General features: G+C 50.3%; 1 protein-coding gene across 5 annotated transcripts in view; it reads right to left on the bottom strand.

Annotated features, from left to right (window-relative positions):
• Positions 1-17,939, bottom strand: part of TOGARAM1 (TOG array regulator of axonemal microtubules 1) — a 33,166-nt gene that overhangs the window by 13,042 nt on the left and 2,185 nt on the right. For 4 of the 5 annotated variants that reach the window (XR_007777754.1, XM_050975518.1, XM_050975520.1 and 1 more), the window contains exons 2-11: positions 13,359-13,515; positions 12,434-12,562; positions 11,578-11,874; positions 10,210-10,409; positions 8,867-9,099; positions 6,588-6,688; positions 5,004-5,167; positions 4,010-4,196; positions 3,752-3,886; positions 930-1,074 (exon numbers count right to left, since the gene is read on the bottom strand). Coding sequence is in view for 4 of the 5 variants with exons in the window: in XM_050975518.1 (XP_050831475.1) it covers positions 930-1,074; positions 3,752-3,886; positions 4,010-4,196; positions 5,004-5,167; positions 6,588-6,688; positions 8,867-9,099; positions 10,210-10,409; positions 11,578-11,874; positions 12,434-12,562; positions 13,359-13,515 (1,748 nt within the window). In the remaining variant the exon portion in view is untranslated. The remainder of the gene's footprint in view (positions 1-929; positions 1,075-3,751; positions 3,887-4,009; positions 4,197-5,003; positions 5,168-6,587; positions 6,689-8,866; positions 9,100-10,209; positions 10,410-11,577; positions 11,875-12,433; positions 12,563-13,358; positions 13,516-17,939) is intronic. The other variant, XM_050975519.1, reaches the window with a different exon arrangement.

The following is a 17,939-nucleotide window of genomic DNA, read 5'->3' on the forward strand; positions in this document are numbered from 1 at the left end:
ACCCCACCCAGTGCCACCCCTGCCATGGCAGGGACACCTCCCACTGTCCCAGGGTGTCCCAGTGTACAGCCTGGCCTTGGGCACTGCCAGGGATCCAGGGGCAGCCCCAGCTGCTCTGGGCACCTGTGCCAGGGCCTGCCCACCCTCCCAGGGAAGAAATAAAGCAGGAAACTCTCTCCAAGCAAATCTGTCCCTTTCCTGGGGGACTGTCCAGCCCAGCACCCACAGTTCTGCTCCCAGCTGCACCAGGGGCAATTCAAGGTTGTTCCTTCCCCAGGCTGAAGGGAGCAGCTCTGTAAGCACATCCCAGGTCAGGAAGCACCAAAGGGATGCTTTTATTCCCCACAAAGCACCAAGGATCAGCTGCTCATTCCACACAGGGCACCTAAAGGAGCTTCCAATTCCAGAGAGAGCCCCAAGGCTGGGCTGGGAATTCCAGAGAGAGCCCCAAGGCTGGGCTGCTGATTTTACACAGAGCCCCAAGGCTGGGCTGCTGATTTTACACAGAGCCCCAAGGCTGGGCTGCTGATTTTACACAGAGCCCCAAGGCTGGGCTGCTGATTCCAGAGAGCACCAGGAAGGTGTTGGTGGGGCCTCTCCAGCCCTTCAAGTCAGACTCTCCAAGCCTCTGAGCACCCAGTTCCCAGCCCTAATTTACAAAGCTCCTTTAATCTCAAACTTGACTGAACCCCTCTGTTGGATTAGTCCTTTTCTGACCCAGAGATGGGGTAACAGAGAGGTGTTTTAAAAACTTCTATTTTTAAGTACTTTTATACACACTATGTATTTGTTCACATACAAACACATACTATATGAACCTTCTGTCCAACTTTAAAGGTTCCCCACCAATCCATTTCCCACCCCCAGCCCCTTTCTCCCCTCTCTCACTGCAGCCCCCCGTGCCCGCCCTGCCCAGCCCCAGCACGCACCAGTCGTGGTCAGCCAGCAGTGCCAGCGCCTCTGCCAGGGCGGGCTCGGGCCGGGGGAAGGGCAGCAGCTCGGCCGGGTCCAGCACCTCGGGGCTCTGCGTCACCGGCGGCTCCCGGCAGCGGCCCCGCCCCGGGCACGGCTCCTCTGGGGACAGGGACAGCCGTCAGGGACAGGGGACACACCACGGGACACGCCATCAGCGACAGGGGACATGGCTCTGATACAGACACACCACCAGTGACTGACAGGGGACATGCCATCAGTGACAGGGGACATGCCATCAGTGACAGGGGACATGGCTCTGATACAGACACACCACCAGTGACTCTGACAGGGGACATGCCATCAGTGACACAGGACACACCTCCAGTGACAGGGGACACGGCTCTGATACAGACACACCACCAGTGACTGACAGGGGACATGCCATCAGTGACAGGGGACACACCATCAGTGACTCTGACAGGGGACACACCATCAGCGACAGGGGACACGGCTCTGATACAGACACACCACCAGTGACTGACAGGGAACATGCCATCAGTGACAGGGGACATGCCATCAGCGACAGGGGACACGGCTCTGATACAGACACACCACCAGTGACTGACAGGGAACATGCCATCAGTGACAGGGGACATGCCATCAGTGACAGGGGACACGCCATCAGTGACTCTGACAGGGGACATGCCATCAGTGACAGGGGACACGCCATCAGTGACTCTGACAGGGGACATGCCATCAGTGACAGGGGACACACCACCAGTGACAGGGGACACGGCTCTGATACAGACACACCACCAGTGACTGACAGGGGACATGCCATCAGTGACAGGGGACACACCATCAGTGACTCTGACAGGGGACACACCATCAGCGACAGGGGACACGGCTCTGATACAGACACACCACCAGTGACTGACAGGGGACATGCCATCAGTGACACAGGACACACCTCCAGTGACAGGGGACACAGCTCTGATACAGACACACCACCAGTGACTGACAGGGGACATGCCATCAGTGACAGGGGACATGCCATCAGTGACAGGGGACACGCCATCAGTGACTCTGACAGGGGACACACCATCAGGGACAGGAGGAACACCATCAGGGACAGGGGACACACCATGGGACACGCTACCAATGTCACAGGACACACCACCAGTGACACAGGACACACCACCAGTGACACAGGACACACCAGGGGACACACCACCAGGGACACGGGACACACCACCAGGGACACAGGACACACCACCGGGGACACAGGACACACCACCAGTGGCTCTGCCAGCTGCAGGCAGCCATGGAATGAACTGATGCACAAAGTGCTGCTGCAGGAAACAAACGGGGCTTGCAAAGGACGCCCAGGCCCAGAGGGGTTTGGGCTGGGAGGAGCTGAAATCCCACCCAGTGTCACCCCTGCCACGGGCAGGGACACCTCCCACTGACGCCTGCAGTTTCAGCTTTTGTATTTTCCAGACTCTGCACTGCATTGGTGTGTCACTCTGAACTCCACAGACAGTGCCAGCAGCTCTCCTCACAGCGCAGTCCCACAGAACAATCCTGTCCCTCTCCCCAGGCACACAGAACAATCCTGTCCCTCTCCCCAGGCACACAGAACAATCCTGTCCCTCTCCTCAGGCACACAGAACAATCCTGTCCCTCTCCTCAGCCCCACAGAACAATCCTGTCCCTCTCCTCAGTCCCACAGAACAATCCTGTCCCTCTCCTCAGTCCCACAGAACAATCCTTTTCCAGCCCCAGAACCAAGGACAGCGCTGCAGCTCCAGCCCCAAAGGTGCCAACAGGGATGGAGGAGAGCAGCCTGGCAGGGTGGGACTGCATCCCCTGGAGTGGGACTGGGCACTGAGCCCAACATGGAAATGGACCAGAGCTGATCAAGGTGTGAGAGCTCCTGGCCAGGGTCCAGCTGGGTGCAGCCCTGGCTGGGCTCCTGCACTGCCCCAGGTGTGTCCTGTGAGGGAATTTCTCCTTTTAATAAACCCCTGCTGTGTCCTTTAGCTGTGCCCAGCTCTGCTCCAGGGAGCTCTCAGGTGTCACTGCCCCAGGTGTGTCCTGTGAGGGAATTTCTCCTTTTAATAAACCCCTGCTGTGTCCTTTAGCTGTGCCCAGCTCTGCTCCAGGGAGCTCTCAGGTATCACCACCTCAGGTGTGTCCTGTGAGAGAATTATTTCTTTTTAATAAATCCCTGTTTTATCCTTTAACTCTGCCCAGCCTCTGTTCTAGGGAGCCACCAAGGCATCACCACCATGCCAGGCCAAGCCCTGGCCTTGGACACTTCCAGGGATCCAGGGGCAGCCTCACTCAGAGTTTTGCCCATGTGAATTCAATTTTGCACACAACCTTCACTTTTAAGAGTCACAAACACAAAGGCAGTGGTTGTTTAGTGTAAAAACAGATGCACAGTGTGTTAATAACACCATAAACCTTGAAGAGACACTGGAGAAATTCTGGCCACCTTTGAGCAGTACCAGTAGGAGCTTCTACTCCTAACATTTTCCTGCTGGCTATTTTAAAGGCAATTCAGTGCCAAAATGCACCCAGGAAAGGGTTTTGGGGACAGGAGGGAGTCAGTTTGCTGTTAACGCATTGCATCAATTCAGACCCTGATCCAGCTAAAAGCCTCTGATGTTTTATGAAACTCCTTAACAGATTCTAATTAAATCCCCACCAGCCCCACAGTTCTGATCTTCCAGAGCACCTCAGGACTGTCCCCTGCACAAATAAATTGTATTTTGAAACTGTCCCAACTCCACCTACCCAAATATTTAAAGAGTTTACTGTCCCAGCTTACCAGAGTCTAGCAAGGATGAACACTTTGACCTCTTCAAACTGGATGTTCTTTTCAGGGAAGGGTTCAAGGCCACATTTTCTAGGGACAAAGATCCATTTCTTGGTGATGTCAGTAAATCCCCACAGAGACTAAACCCTAGGAAAGAAAGAAATGGCCAAACTACGATAAAACCAACCAGAACCAAGTTAAAACCCAGAATTACCAGCCCCAATTTTCATTTCAGCAGCACTGAACAGGGAATATTCATTTAAGACAAACCCTCATCCTCACTTTCTGCTGTGAGTTTCTCTGGTTCACTCATACTCAGTCTAATCCTTTCCCAGGGGAATTCTTCCTTCCCTTCCAAGTCTTTGCCTTCCTGCTGCTCTTTATGGCTGTGTTCTTTGTCTTCTTTCCTCCTCCTCCTCAGCTTCTCCTGAGCAGATTTTGACAAGGTCATTTTTATCTGCAAAAAAAAAAAAAAAAATCCAGCATAAGTTACCCCAGAACTGAATTCCCAGTTCCTGATGCTGGCCAAGGTCAGCATGGAAAAATGCTAAATCAGGATCTTCTCTGATCTCACCCTTCTCTCTCCTGTGTTCATGAGACCTTTTGTGCCTCAGGAAAATTCAGCAAATAAATTTAATCCAGGTAAATTTAAATTTAGTTTCATCAATTTAATCAATTTACTGATTTGAATCTGATCCTGCCAAGGGTTCACATGGTCAGGGGCAATCAGAAAATTAAGACACTGTAAATCATTAACTTCAAGTTTCAGTATTCTTCAAATGTTATTCTCAAGGCTTGCAGGAAGAGTTCCATTTCAATGCCTTTTGACTTTGTATCACACTTCACTCAGATAAATCTTGCTCCATTTACATTTGTGAATAGTTTTTAACAAACAGCACAACTCCTCAGAGACCAGATTATGCCAAATATTCAGGATGGCTTTTAAGAAAAACTGATTGGAGCTGGACTCGTTCATCCCTGGGGAAAACCAGACCTGGTCCCACCCAGCCAATCCCTCCTTCCCCATCTGCTTGTGCTGTGGGAGTCAGGGAGGGCATTTCCCAGCTCCACTCCTTCCTGCAGCCTCTCTCCAGGGACCTGAGCATGGTGGGAAGCTCCTGGCACATCCAGGTGGCACCAAAACAAAACCAGGAGCAGCAGCCTGAAGGCTTTGCTGCTCCAGTCAAACTCCTGCTGCCCCAGCACAGACTGTGAGAGAGCAGGGCTGGCTTCACCCCACACCCCCAGGCTGGGCAGTTCTTACCTCTCCTTCCTTCCCTGCATGGGAACAGGAATGGGAAGGGCTGCTCTGCTGGAAGCTTCTCCCTGGGGCTGCCTCTGCTCCCTCCCTGGCACCCTGGGCATCCCCATTGGCCACACAGGGCATGGACTGGCTGGCAGCTGGGGCAGGAGGGCTCCCACAAACACCTGGAGGGCAGAACACAGGGTCACAGACTGCTGTGGGATGGAAGGGACACCAAACCATCTCATTCCAGACTGGAATGGTCTATCCAGGAACTGCAACACTTTCAAACATCATTCTCTGTGCTCCCATGGAACTGGGGATTGTGAGCAATCTAAAACATTGCACAGAGCTTTTTGTTCTTCTCCCACTCTACAAAGTCACATTTTCCTTTATTTCACAACTCAAAGAGACACAGGGGATGATTTGGGGTCTGTAGCACCTTTGCCAACAACAGCAACGTCTCCAGATGTGAAACCCAGATCATCCTTTGGTGCAAACCCAGGCACTGACTCTGCAGGGCCTGAAAGCACAAGGAGCACTCACTGCCCATCATGGTGGTTGTGCTTTGGGATGTGTTTCATCCTCCTAAAATGTCACCCCACATCTGAACTGATCCCTTTCCTGAACCAGGGCACTGTCAGGTACCAAAGCCGGCAGGATCTGTTGAACACCCAGATGAGGGATGGTCACATCCCCCTGACACGAGCCTGGAGCCAGGCTGGGAATGTTCCCCTGGAGAGGAGCAGCTCCAGGGAGAGCTCAGAGCCCTGGCAGGGCCTGAAGGGGCTCCAGGAGAGCTGGAGAGGGACTGGGGACAAGGCATGGAGGGACAGCCCATGGACACAGCTCCCTCTGCTCCTTTCCTCCATGCAGCAGAACCAGAACTGATTAAACACAAATAATCCTGATAGTATAGGAATAAAATGTTTCTAAAATCAAGGAATATTCAGGGGAATTGTCAAGAAAGGTTGGGCCTGGTAGGTCTGGGAAAATGTGAGGCTTTACTGGACCATGTGAAAGTGCACCTGTATAATCATTTAATGACTATGATAAATGACCTGATTGGTAAATGTGATGACTGTTTGGTAACTGGATATAATTACTGTTTAATTGTAACAAGAATAATGAGAAATGATGTTTGGGGGCTTTGATGGAAATGACAAAATCCATGCTTGGATGAAATCAATGTACACAATAGAACAATGTAAGTTTGATAATTAATATGCAGTTATATAATGATAAGGGTGTAAAAACGTGTTCACCCTGAGCCCATGTCAGAGTCAGCTTTGGGTCTGTACCCCTGACACCAGAGCTCTCCAATAAAAGCCCCTGCATAGGATCATTCTGGGACTGTGTGCTCCTGGCTGCTAATAACCCCCAGAGCTCAGGGAGCTGCAGTGCCCTGGGAGGGTGGAACACACCAGCAGCACTTCACCTCCATCCCGCAGGAAATGAGCTGGAACTCCTCACCTGAGCACCCTGGAAGCCCAGTGTGGCCCCAGAGCAGCTGCAGGTTCCCTTTGCTGGGGGCTGAGGGATGTGGGCTCAGTGCCCAGCCCAGGGGCACTCTGCTCCCCCAGGTGAGCACTGACAGGAACATACCTGTGCTGGGGGGGGGCTCTGCCCCCTCGGTGCCTCTGGGCCTTGCTGGAGGTGCTTCTGCAGGATGGGGTTTGCTGCCAAGTGCTGGGAAAGTGTCTGACCTGTGCAGATAAACACATTTCATAGGTGCAATTCTCCACAATGGGTAAAACCCAGCCAGAAACAACAACAGATTTCAGTTTCTCCATGGCAAAACTATTTCCAGTACTCCCACAAATGCTCACACTGAGCAGGAACAGAATCCAGTGGGAATTATTTGATGAGCAGGTCCATTATGAAGAACACCCTAAAGAAAACCCTTATGAGGAAACCTTACACCAGGACTAAATTTAGGACACACCCATGGAGTAAGGAATTGTGTGGCCTGGGGATTGATGATGCTGGTTCCAGCCTGGCCAAGGAGAGTGACCAAATCCTCCTGCCACAACAGGGATCAGCTGCTCCCAGCTCAGGGGCCAGCAGAGACATTCACCAGGAAAATGCTCTGATCTACTGCAACAATTGTAAATTATTTTAAATTTCAAATGATTCTCTGGATATGAAAGATGATGGAACCCAGAGCCAGTGCAATACCCACAGCTAAAGACTCTTTTAAGCTCCAAGGTGAGCCCATGCTCCAGGAATGTCCCCAATTCCTCCATCCCATCACCCATGGCAGTTCATCAGCAGATAAACCCAACCCTTCCCAAAGCAAACCCCAAACCCCCAGTCCTGGTGCCCAGGCCCAGATTGTGGGGACAGACAATGCCAGTTTGTGCCAGTGCTCACAAACCCCCTGAGCTGAACTCCCTGGCATTCTTCTGAGCATGGCAAGGCTTTCAGTGTCACCTGGGATGGCACTGTCACTTCTCCCAGTCCAGGGGGATGCCAGGTGCCCCCTCTCCTCTGGCTGAGGATGCAGTGGAGCCCCAAGCACTGGATAATGGCCATGGCAATGCTGTACAGAGCCTGGCTCAGCCCACATCAGCACACCCAGGGCTCCACTTCACTTCTGAAGGATGACACATCTGAATGTGGCATTTTAAAGGCTATTTTTAAAAATGTGACTCAGCAGTAATGCACATGGAGAAGGGATGTGAATAAATATAAAATATAAATTAGCTCTGGACTGCACAGAAAACCTTCTCCTGGTGAATCACTGCAGGCTCCTTCTGCCCAAACCCCTTTGCTCTTTGTGTTCCCTGTTTTGTTTTCTGCTGTGAATGCACTTCAATGTCAGTTCCATGGAAGGTTCCCTGCTCCTGGCAGGGCTGGAATTAGGGGATTTTTCAGGTCCCTTCCAACCCAAACCACTCTGGGAGTCTGGGAGTCTATAAAAGATGCTTTTAGTACACACAGAAATGTCTTCAGAGCAGAGCTTCATCGTGGACTCTGAGAGCAGAGGAGGAGATTTTTGGACTGGAAAATTTGCAAAATTCCTCAAAACTCGTTTTATTCCATTAAACAATAGTTTATACTGCTCATAAGCAGTGGGGTTATTGCCCTTTACAATAAGAGCAGCAATCACCACCCAACTTCTATTTAGAAGAGCTCTGGGAAGGCATTTTAAACTCACAGTTATCTCTCAAGAATAAATGGAACCAGCTCTTGATCCACAATAAGAAACATGTGCATTGTTTTCCTCTTCTCAACAAACCCAATTCAATTTCCAGGCTGCAACAACCCAACCTTACCCTTCCTCTTCACTCTTGTCCTTCCCACTCCCCTGTTCCACCCTGGCCGTGTCCCTGCAGTGCCAGGGAATGTCTTTATCAAATATTTACTGCCCCTGGCACTGCCCCCTCCCCTGGTCTACTGCAGCTTCATGTTCAAGCCAGAAAAAAACAGAATAATTTCATTAGGAGAGGAACATAATTCAGATAGAAAAATCAGAGAGGAACATAATGCACATAGAAAAATCAGAGAGGAACATAATGCACATAGAAAAACCAGAGAGGAACATAATGCACATAGAAAAATCAGAGAGGAACATAATGCACATAGAAAAATCAGAGAGGAACATAATGCACATAGAAAAATCAGAGAGGAACATAATTCAGATAGAAAAATCAGAGAGGAACATAATGCACATAGAAAAATCAGAGAGGAATATAATTCAGATAGAAAAATCAGAGAGGAACATAATTCAGATAGAAAAATCAGAGAGGAACATAATGCACATAGAAAAATCAGGCTATTAAGCAAGGCAATACTATAGAAAACAAAGAGCAATTAATACCATGATTTAACTAAGGCTGTGTGGGGGTGTCCAGGCTGAGGTGACACCAAGTGACACTCACATCACTCTCCTCCTGGGGGGCAGCGTGGCCACGGGGGAGCCCAGGGACTCCAGGCTGGAAATGCCACTCTCGCCGGTGGAGGTGGTGCCGGGGGAGGAGCCCAGCGAGGGGCAGTCCCCGGGAAATTCCAGTTTCACCGCCGAGTCGGGGCTCTCCAGCTCGGCCATGCTGCTGCTCAGCTTTGCTCTCTTCTTGGCTGCGCTGCTCCGCAGGGACCGCAGGGAATTCTGCATCTGGACAGCGGGGAAAAAGGACAGGGGTTTCACACGGAAATCTCTCCTGGTTTCACACGGAATCACTGGGTTGGAAGAGACCTACAAGGTCATGGAGTCCAACCCAATCCTAACACCTGAACTCACCCCTGGCACCCAGTGCCACATCCAGGCTCTGTTAAACACACCCAGGGATGGGGACTCCACCACCTCCCTGGGCAGCCATTCCAGAACTTTATCCCCTTTCTGTAAAAGACTTTTCCTGATATCCAACCTGAATTTCCCTTGGCACAGCTCCAGGCTGTGTGCCCTGGTTGTGTCAGTGCTGCCTGTTTTATTTCACAGGAACAGTTATCCTGTGAGCAAACACGGCCCCACAGCAGTGCTGTACCCCAGCTTCCCTCTCCAGAGCATGGGGCCAGATTCCTGCTAGAACACAGCAACTGCTCTGTGCCTGTCAGTGGCTAAAAGGAGGGGTTTGATGGCTGCCAGCACACAGTGGGAGCTTGGGCTTTTCAAAAGAAAACAGAACCATGAAACAGCTTGGAAAAGACCTTAAGGATCATCCCATTCCAGCCCTGCCATGGCAGGGACACCTCCCACTGTCCCAGGCTGCTCCAGCCCCAGTGTCCAGCCTGGCCTTGGGCACTGCCAGGGATGCAGGGGAGCCACAGCTGCTCTGGGAACTCATCCCAGACCCTCCCAGCCAGGAATTCCTTCCCAATATCCAGTCTAAATCTCCTCTAAATCATGCAATCAGTGCCCAGCAAGCAGAGATCCTACTCAAATGAGAGGAAAATCTGTAATTATTAGAGTTTCATGCTGCAGCATTCTCCCCTCTTTTTGATGAATATTTTTCATGTCAGAAATTCCTCCTCTGTTTAACACCTCAGGTTCCTTTCAGTGGGAACCAGAGGATGGAAGGTACAGACAGAAAAGGAAGGTCCAGACAGAAAGGCAAAGCCAGGAAGTGACAGAATGCCAGACTGGTTTGGGATGGAAGGAACCTTGAAGTTCACCTTGTCCCACGGCAGGTGGGGACACCTTCCACCACCCCAGGCTGCTCCAAAGCCCTGAACGCTTCCAGGCATGGGGAACACTGCTAAAAATGCATTTATCCATTCCACCCACCTCCTCTTGGTCCACCTCCTCGGGCTCCAGGTGCAGCTCTGCCAGCCCTGCTGCCAGCTCTGTGCCCTCCCTGCTGCCAGGGGGCTCCCGGGGGCTGGGCAGCCGTGGGATGGGGGGCACAGGCCGGGTACCCCGCAGGCCCTGGGCTCTGCCCAGTGTGCTCCTCAGCTGCAGGGGGGGCTTCTCCAGCGGGCTGTCCCCTGGAACACACAGGGACTGTCAGGGACAGCGCCAGGACAAACCTCACCTCTCCTTTCTGTGCCTATAAAACTCCTCCTGCCACGGAATGAGTGTTAAAAACACACTTGTGTAGGCTCAGGAATCAGTTTATTCCATTTTTATTGTCTCTTTCCTTTAGGAAAATATAAATCAATGTTTCATGCATGTGCACACCAGCACAGAATCAAAATATCCTCAGCTGGAAGGGGACACACAAGGATCACCAAAGTCCATGCACATGCCCTTAGTCCCTTTAAAAGTAATTAACTTTCTTCATTAAGAGAAAAACACTCATCCCCAAACTTCCATGGAAGGTGCAGTAACAACAAAGGTACTCTAAAGGACCACAGAAAATCAAAATGCATATGGAAAACATATGGTAAGTGATAAAAACAAAAACAAATAATAAATACAATGATAAAGCAAGTGATAAATAAATCTACAAGGCAGATGGCAGATCTCCTATTCCAGGGCCAGGAAATTCCCAAAGCATTCAGTTGGAAATTTTCTATATATGCACAAAAATATGGGTCTTAGTGAAGATGAAATTTCAAACAGATTTCTTTAATCAGTGCAAAATTTTGTGTGGAAACTGGTATTTTGTTTCAGAAACCTCCTGAGTGAGGAGGAAGCAGTTTAACCTGAACAGAGAGTAAAGGTATTTTTACCCAGGGGGTTGGAACTGGATGAGTTTTAAAGTCTCTTCCAAACCAAACCATTCTGGGATTGCATGACTCAAATGAAGAGGTAAAAAGGTAAAATGCACTGACACTCCTTTTGTTGCCCATGGATTAAGGCTTTGAACAGTACCAGGTATTTCTGCACTGCCTTTCCCTAAAAGTGCTCCATTTTGGGTGTATTGGAGTGGAAGACAGCCCTTGCCCTGAGACATTAAGGAAAGCAGAGCTGTAGATATTTTTCTTTATGACAAATCCAAAGGCTCTACTTTAGAAGAGAAGCCTGCAGGGATGTGAGCAGTGAAGCCATAAATAAAGAAGTGAATAAATCAATAAATCCCTCCCATTCCTAACTGCCCCTGAGGCATTGCCCAGTTCCCTCTCACCTGTCCCTGCAGATTTTCCAACCACTGAAAAATCCCTCAAAACACAACCCCCAACCCCCTTTTTATCACACTGAGACCATTCCCACCTGTGCTGTCTCCTGGCTTTTGGCTGAGCAGCTGCTTCTGGCAACCAGGCTTAGGCAGCCCCTGGAAGCTCTTGAGAGGCCAGGAGCTGGAGAGGCTCCTGGGATCCTCCTGGGACTGCCCTGCAGGGCCAGCAGGAGCAGAGAGGTGCTTGGGGCTGTTCCTGGGGGATGACAGGGGGAAGGAGGGCAGGATGAAGGTGCCCTGGTTGGCACTGGGACCTTGGAAGGACATGGTGGGCTCTGCCTGAGTGCAAAAACTTCTCTGGGTCTTGCTGGAAAAACTGAGGCTGGAACAAACTGAGCAAAGGAAAAGAGAACAGTGCTTGTGGTAACTGGGTCTTGTAAGAAGAATTTATCATGAAATAATACACCATAAGAATGATTTCCAGTGAAATAATGCACCATAAAAATTATTTCCAATGAAATAATCTATCATAAGAATAATTTCCCATGAAATAATGCAGCCAGAGCCTGAAGGTTTGACCCAAGCAAGCAGACAAATCCATCAACTTCATTCTGCAAAGTGCATTCCCCTCAACAGGTGAATTCAAGCCTTAAAAGGATTTCTCAGGCATGTTTTGTAGAACTGGATTTATAACCAGAGAGATGCAAGCAGATCAAGCACTGCTGTGATCCTCCCCCAGCAGCTCCTTTTCTCTAACACCCTGCCACGGTCAGAGACCAAAGGTGGGGCTGTGAGTTAACAGCCACTGATAACTCCCACGGGAAGGAGGAGCCACCTGAACGGGCCTGAACAACTTTCAGTACCAGCTCCCATTTCTGGGGGAAGCAAAGGAACAAAGACACAACTCCAAAGTGACAGGCCCTGCCTTAGGCCCTGGCAGAGGCCACCTACCTTTGTCCTGCTGACAGTTATTCAGTCCCAAAAACTGCAACTCAGAGCCCACACTGCCACTCTTCCCACGAGAGCATCCCAGTGTCCCACACTTCCCTGAAATCTGGGGCTGCTGAGAGCCCAGGGCACCTTCCAAAAGAGAACACAAAGAAACAAATCAATGCTCACTCCAAGTACTTCATTCCAGAGTCTCTAAGCAACCTCAAAAAGCAGCTCAGAGGGAAAAAGGGAAAGGACTGGCTGCTCTTCCAGGGCACTGCTCCAGCTGGGAACTGCAGGGGGGCAAAAGAACCCCCTGGAACAATCCCCTCTTTGAGTGTGTAACAGTGAAGGGCAGCAAACACCTTAAAACCCAAGGGAGCAAACTTGGCAAGGCCAGGACTCCCCAAAGGGACAAGGACAGAGCCCAGGGCCACAATCCCTCAGGTCTGGTCTTGCCCAGGCTTTCCAGATCCTTCTGGCTGCTGAAACGTGCAAGACAACAAGAGGCCAGGCTCTTGGAATCACTCAGAGAGAAGCAAGTACCCCATGTCCTCCATGGTTCCACTGATCTTCTCTAGGTCATGGAGCAATCTCTAGGAATCAGAGGTCTTCTTGTGAATGACAAAACCTGGGGAACTCTAGGGACTCTTTGCAGGTTTGATGTGGCCTTTTTGCAGTTGTTCAATTACTAATTTTTTGAGAGCATTCAGTTTTTTCTGTTCAAGAGGCCACTGATCAATCCAAACTGGCTGACTGGTTTTCTAAGCTAACTTCAGAGTGGCAGTTGTGGTTTCCATCAAAAAGCCACTTCTACCTTCACTCCCCTCTGGGACAACACATCTCTGCCCCATACTGTGGTGGGCTTCTTCTCTCCAAATTCATTTCCCACACTAAAATCTGTCTTGCCTTGGCAGGCACAGCACGTCCCTGTGCCCCCACTCACCAGCAGCAAGGGCAGGCTGCTCAGAGGTCAGCTCCACACTGGGCTGGAGGAAAGTCCTGGAAGTTCTGCTCCTGCTGAAAAGCAGCTCAGCACTGCCTGGGATGCCCTGTGAGGGCTGCAGCTTCGGGGAGTGCAGGAAATCACTGGCTGCAGCCAACTGCAGGGAAAAGCAAAATAAACTCCATGGGAAATGAAGGCACAGCCCTGCTCTGGGCAAAAAGCACACTTCCAAACATTGCCACACAAGCTTTACTCTCCCACCTGCCCCATATTCAAATATTTTAAGCATTACAAAGCATTTTAGCTGGTTATACCAAAATACTGGTTAAAACTACTCACACTGAAAGGGGAATAAAACAAAAATAAACTGGTTGAGAATTGAACTGTTTTAAAAATTAAACGTTGACCTCTTGAATTGTGTGCTTTAGATGGGGAAGTGTTTGACTAGACAGCAGAACCCCAAAATCCCAGAATGGAATAACCACACACTCCAGTCTAAAACTGTGCCTGGCAACACCAGCAGCTTTTACTGACAACTGCCTAAAGGCAGGGAGAAAATCCCAATAATACCAATATTTAACAAAGAAAAGGTCATGCATTAAATAAATGTCTGATTTAAATAGCAAAGTCAGTGATTTAGATCATTCCCAGGCTGCTCTTCCTTCTGAGGGATGCAGGAAGAAAAGAAGAGCAGGAAAATGCTGAAGTGGTTATTCCAGGTTATTACAAGTTGAGATAAAAGATGTGAGACCTTGGCATTCCCACTCCTGCAATCACCAAACATCATTCCATCCACAGATCCTTCAGTCCATAAAGAAATATTCCTTGTACAAACCACCACAGCCTGGTTTCAGCTGGGAGAGAGGGAATTTTCTGCTTAGGAGCTGGTACAGAATAAACTCCCATCCCATTTTCCCATACAGATAAAGCAACATATGCAGAAGGAGTAAATTCCAACACTGCCATGACTGTGCAGCTTGGCTCAGCTCTTCCCATCCCAGCTCCAGGAGTGCAAGCTCTGCTTCCTTGCACCCAAAGTGTAATTCCAGCATTGCAAATTCACTGAGCACAGGCCTGGAGGTAGGAAATACAGCAAACCCACAGCTGCCAGATGTTTCCCTGGAGCAGATAACAGATCCTAGAAAAGGGATTCCTCAAAAGAACTCAGATTCCTTTAAATTCCACAAATGCTGGAAAACATCTGAATCCATCCATCACAGGGATTGGTAACTTGGTTATCAAAGCAAAGCCCTTGAGAGTGACCCATGATGGAATCCTGGAATGGTTTGGGTGGAAAGGGACCTTAAATCCCACCCCATGGATCCCATCCCATCCCATGGATCCCATCCCACCCCCTGGATACCACCCCATCCCATGGATCCCATCCCATGGATCCCATCCTACCCCCTGGATACCACCCCATCCCATGGATCCCATTTCATGGATCCCATCCCATGGATCCCATCCCATGGATCCCATCCCACCCCATGGATCCCATCCCATGGATCCCATCCCATCCCATGGATACCACCCCATGGATCCCATCCCATGGATACCACCCCATGGATCCCATCCCATGGATACCACCCCATGGATCCCATCCCATCCCATGGATCCCATCCCATCCCATGGATACCACCCCATGGATCCCATCCCATGGATCCCATCCCATCCCATCCCATCCCATCCCATGGATCCCATCCCACCCCATGGATCCCATCCCATGGATCCCATCCTACCCCCTGGATACCACCCCATCCCATGGATCCCATCCCACCCCATGGATACCACCCCATCCCATGGATCCCATCCCACCCCATGGATCCCATCCCACCCCATGGATCCCATCCCACCCCACAGCTTCCACCGCCCCAGGCTGCTCCAATCCCCAGTGTCCAAGCTGGAATCACAGCAAACATTCCCTCCCTGCCTCTCTTCCCTGTGGAGCTGTGCCACTGGGAGACACCAAAGGAGCTCCTAACCCAACACCAGCAGCACCACAATGTTCTCTCAGAAAGAGACCAACACCACACAAAGCCAGAACAGCATCTCCCCCAAATCCTCTCCCAGCTCCAGAAAAAGCAGAGCTCGGATCCCAGAGGGACACCTAAGGAAGGGACACCTTTATCCCACACACTGCTCACCCTCTGGGTCCCTCTGACCCTTGGAAAACAAAGAGGTTTTGTTCCATAAATGGGATTTCCCAGGTCATTTGAACACTCCACAAAGCCCAGCTATCAGTTTCTCCAGTTATCAGATCAACATGGAAATGAGAAAATTTCCACATGGAGTGAGGGGAGATCCCACAGTTTACATGAACTTTGTGAAAGGCCTTAAATGTCCAGTGAAATGTTCAAATGCTCTTGTTTCCCCCAAAAGGAACCTCTGGGCACCCAAAGGTACCTCCAGCAGCAGGGAAGGGCCTGCAGGGTCTGTGTGTGCCAGGGGTAACTTTCAGCCTGCAATATTCCATATTCCAACCTGCCCTGGAACACCTGAACACCTCAGGGATGGAGAGCCCACAGCTCTGCAGAGAGGCTGCCAGACAAACCCGAGGTCCACGTGCCTTATCTACCTTTTATTTTTAGTACACATTAACTTACACATGTTTTACTCACTCCTTATCTGATCAGGAAAGTCTAGACACAGCCTTGGACAATCACCCTGTAACATGACCCTAAAAATACTGGCAGGGAAACAGCTTTAAACATTAAGCTACTTCCATGCATCCTTTCAGCCACAGAATGACTACAAAAGTTAATTTTTAAGCAAATTCATTTCTAAGGAATGTCTGAACTAATAATTAATATTTGACATGTCCAGAAACCAGTCGACTGCCTGAGATTTATGCAGGATAAATGCATTTTCCTTACTGAGGGAGCTAAGGGCAGATGCAGGGCTAACTCCCCACACAGGTCCTGATTGCAGGAGGGCCCAGGGACAGGGACACACAGCTCCTGGAATGTCCTCAGCCCAGGGAACACCAGCCAGCTTTACATTCCCAGACTGAAAACACAATTCACCTTCCTGCATCCAAGACAGATCCATGGAATGTCCTGAGCTGGAGGGACCCACAGGGATCATCCCAGCCCCATCCCAGCCCAGACCCCCAACAATCCCACCCTGGGCATCCCTGGCAGTGCTGTCCAAACCCTCCTGGAGCTCTGGCAGCCTTGGGGCTGTGCCCATTCCCTGGGGAGCCTGGGCAGTGCCAGCACCCTCTGGGGGAGAATCTTTCCCTGATATCCAACCTAAACTTCCCCTGGCCCAGCCCCAGCCATTCCCTCTGGTTACCAGCATCACTGGACAGTGTCCCCTGCCCCAGAGAGCTTCAGTCAGATCTGATGAGACAAAAGATCAGGATGTGAAGAAGGAGCAGCAAAGGTATCAACCACAGCAGTCAGGCAAATCCTCCACCATTAAACCACCCCAGTGCTTTAAGTTTCTTCTACAGTAACTGGGCTCTGGCCAGCAGGACCCCAATTCATCCTGTGCCCAATCAGGTTCCCACTACCAGAGGATGGGAGATTGGGAATTGGGAATTCCTGGCTGGGAGGGTGGGCAGGCCCTGGCTCAGAATTCCCAGAGCAGCTGTGGCTGCCCCTGGATCCCTGGCAGTGCCCAAGGCCAGGTTGGACACTGGAGTTTGAAGCCACCAGAGACAATGGGAGGTGTCCCTGCCATGGCAGGGGTGGCACTGGGTGGCTTTGAGGTCCCTTTAACCCAAACCATTCCAGGAACTGGTGATTTACCCCACCTCTAAATGCACTTTGCACACCAACCACACAGAGCCCACCAGCTCCTTGCTTTCTCTCCCTCTCTGCAGGGCTGGAAACTCCCCCCACGTTAGAGATAAACACAACCACATGTACAAAGGGCTCATTCCTCTCAGGAAAGGACCATTCCCAGAGCCCCTCCCTGACCTCCTTGCAGAGGGGCTGTCCCAGGCAGGGAATGCTCCTCCTTTCCAAACCCCAGCCAGGTGTTGGTGCCTGTATTAACTTGCTTTTTGTTCACAGTTGCAGAAAAACAGCAGCAGCACAACCCAACCTGCCAGGAGAACACTGGCACTGCTTTTTGTAGGTTCTTTTACAAGCTGTATTAGTTAATACTGGAAAACTGTTCCAAAAAGGAAACTCTTCTTGCTCCAGAGGTGTTTCCTGCACATCTTGTTGTCCCAACCCTGTTTGCAGATATCCCAAGGGAACTGATTCAGCAGCTCAGGAAGATACAGATGTCTTTAGGAGCCTCAGGAGAGGTAACACAGGCACCAAGGAAAGAGATGAGAATTCAAGTCTAGGCATGAACTTCAAGGTTTGACAGTACAGAAACACGACCTGAGTTTATTTGGTTAAGAGCCTGCCCCACAGCCAGGCTGCAGAGGAGCACTCACTGTCCATGACCTCATCCAGCCCAGCAACAAGTTACCAAGCAACTGAGAATTAAAATCTGAGTACGTAAATGTGGCACTGAGGAATCTGCTCTGCACAGCCTCTCATTTCCTGAGGAGCTCTGTTTGCTTCAGCTCCTTCACAGTAGATCAACTCTGATAAATCAAATGTATCCACTTAAAAAAAAAAA

This window comes from Serinus canaria, chromosome 5, assembly GCF_022539315.1.
Source record: "Serinus canaria isolate serCan28SL12 chromosome 5, serCan2020, whole genome shotgun sequence".
Lineage (NCBI taxonomy): Eukaryota > Metazoa > Chordata > Aves > Passeriformes > Fringillidae > Serinus > Serinus canaria.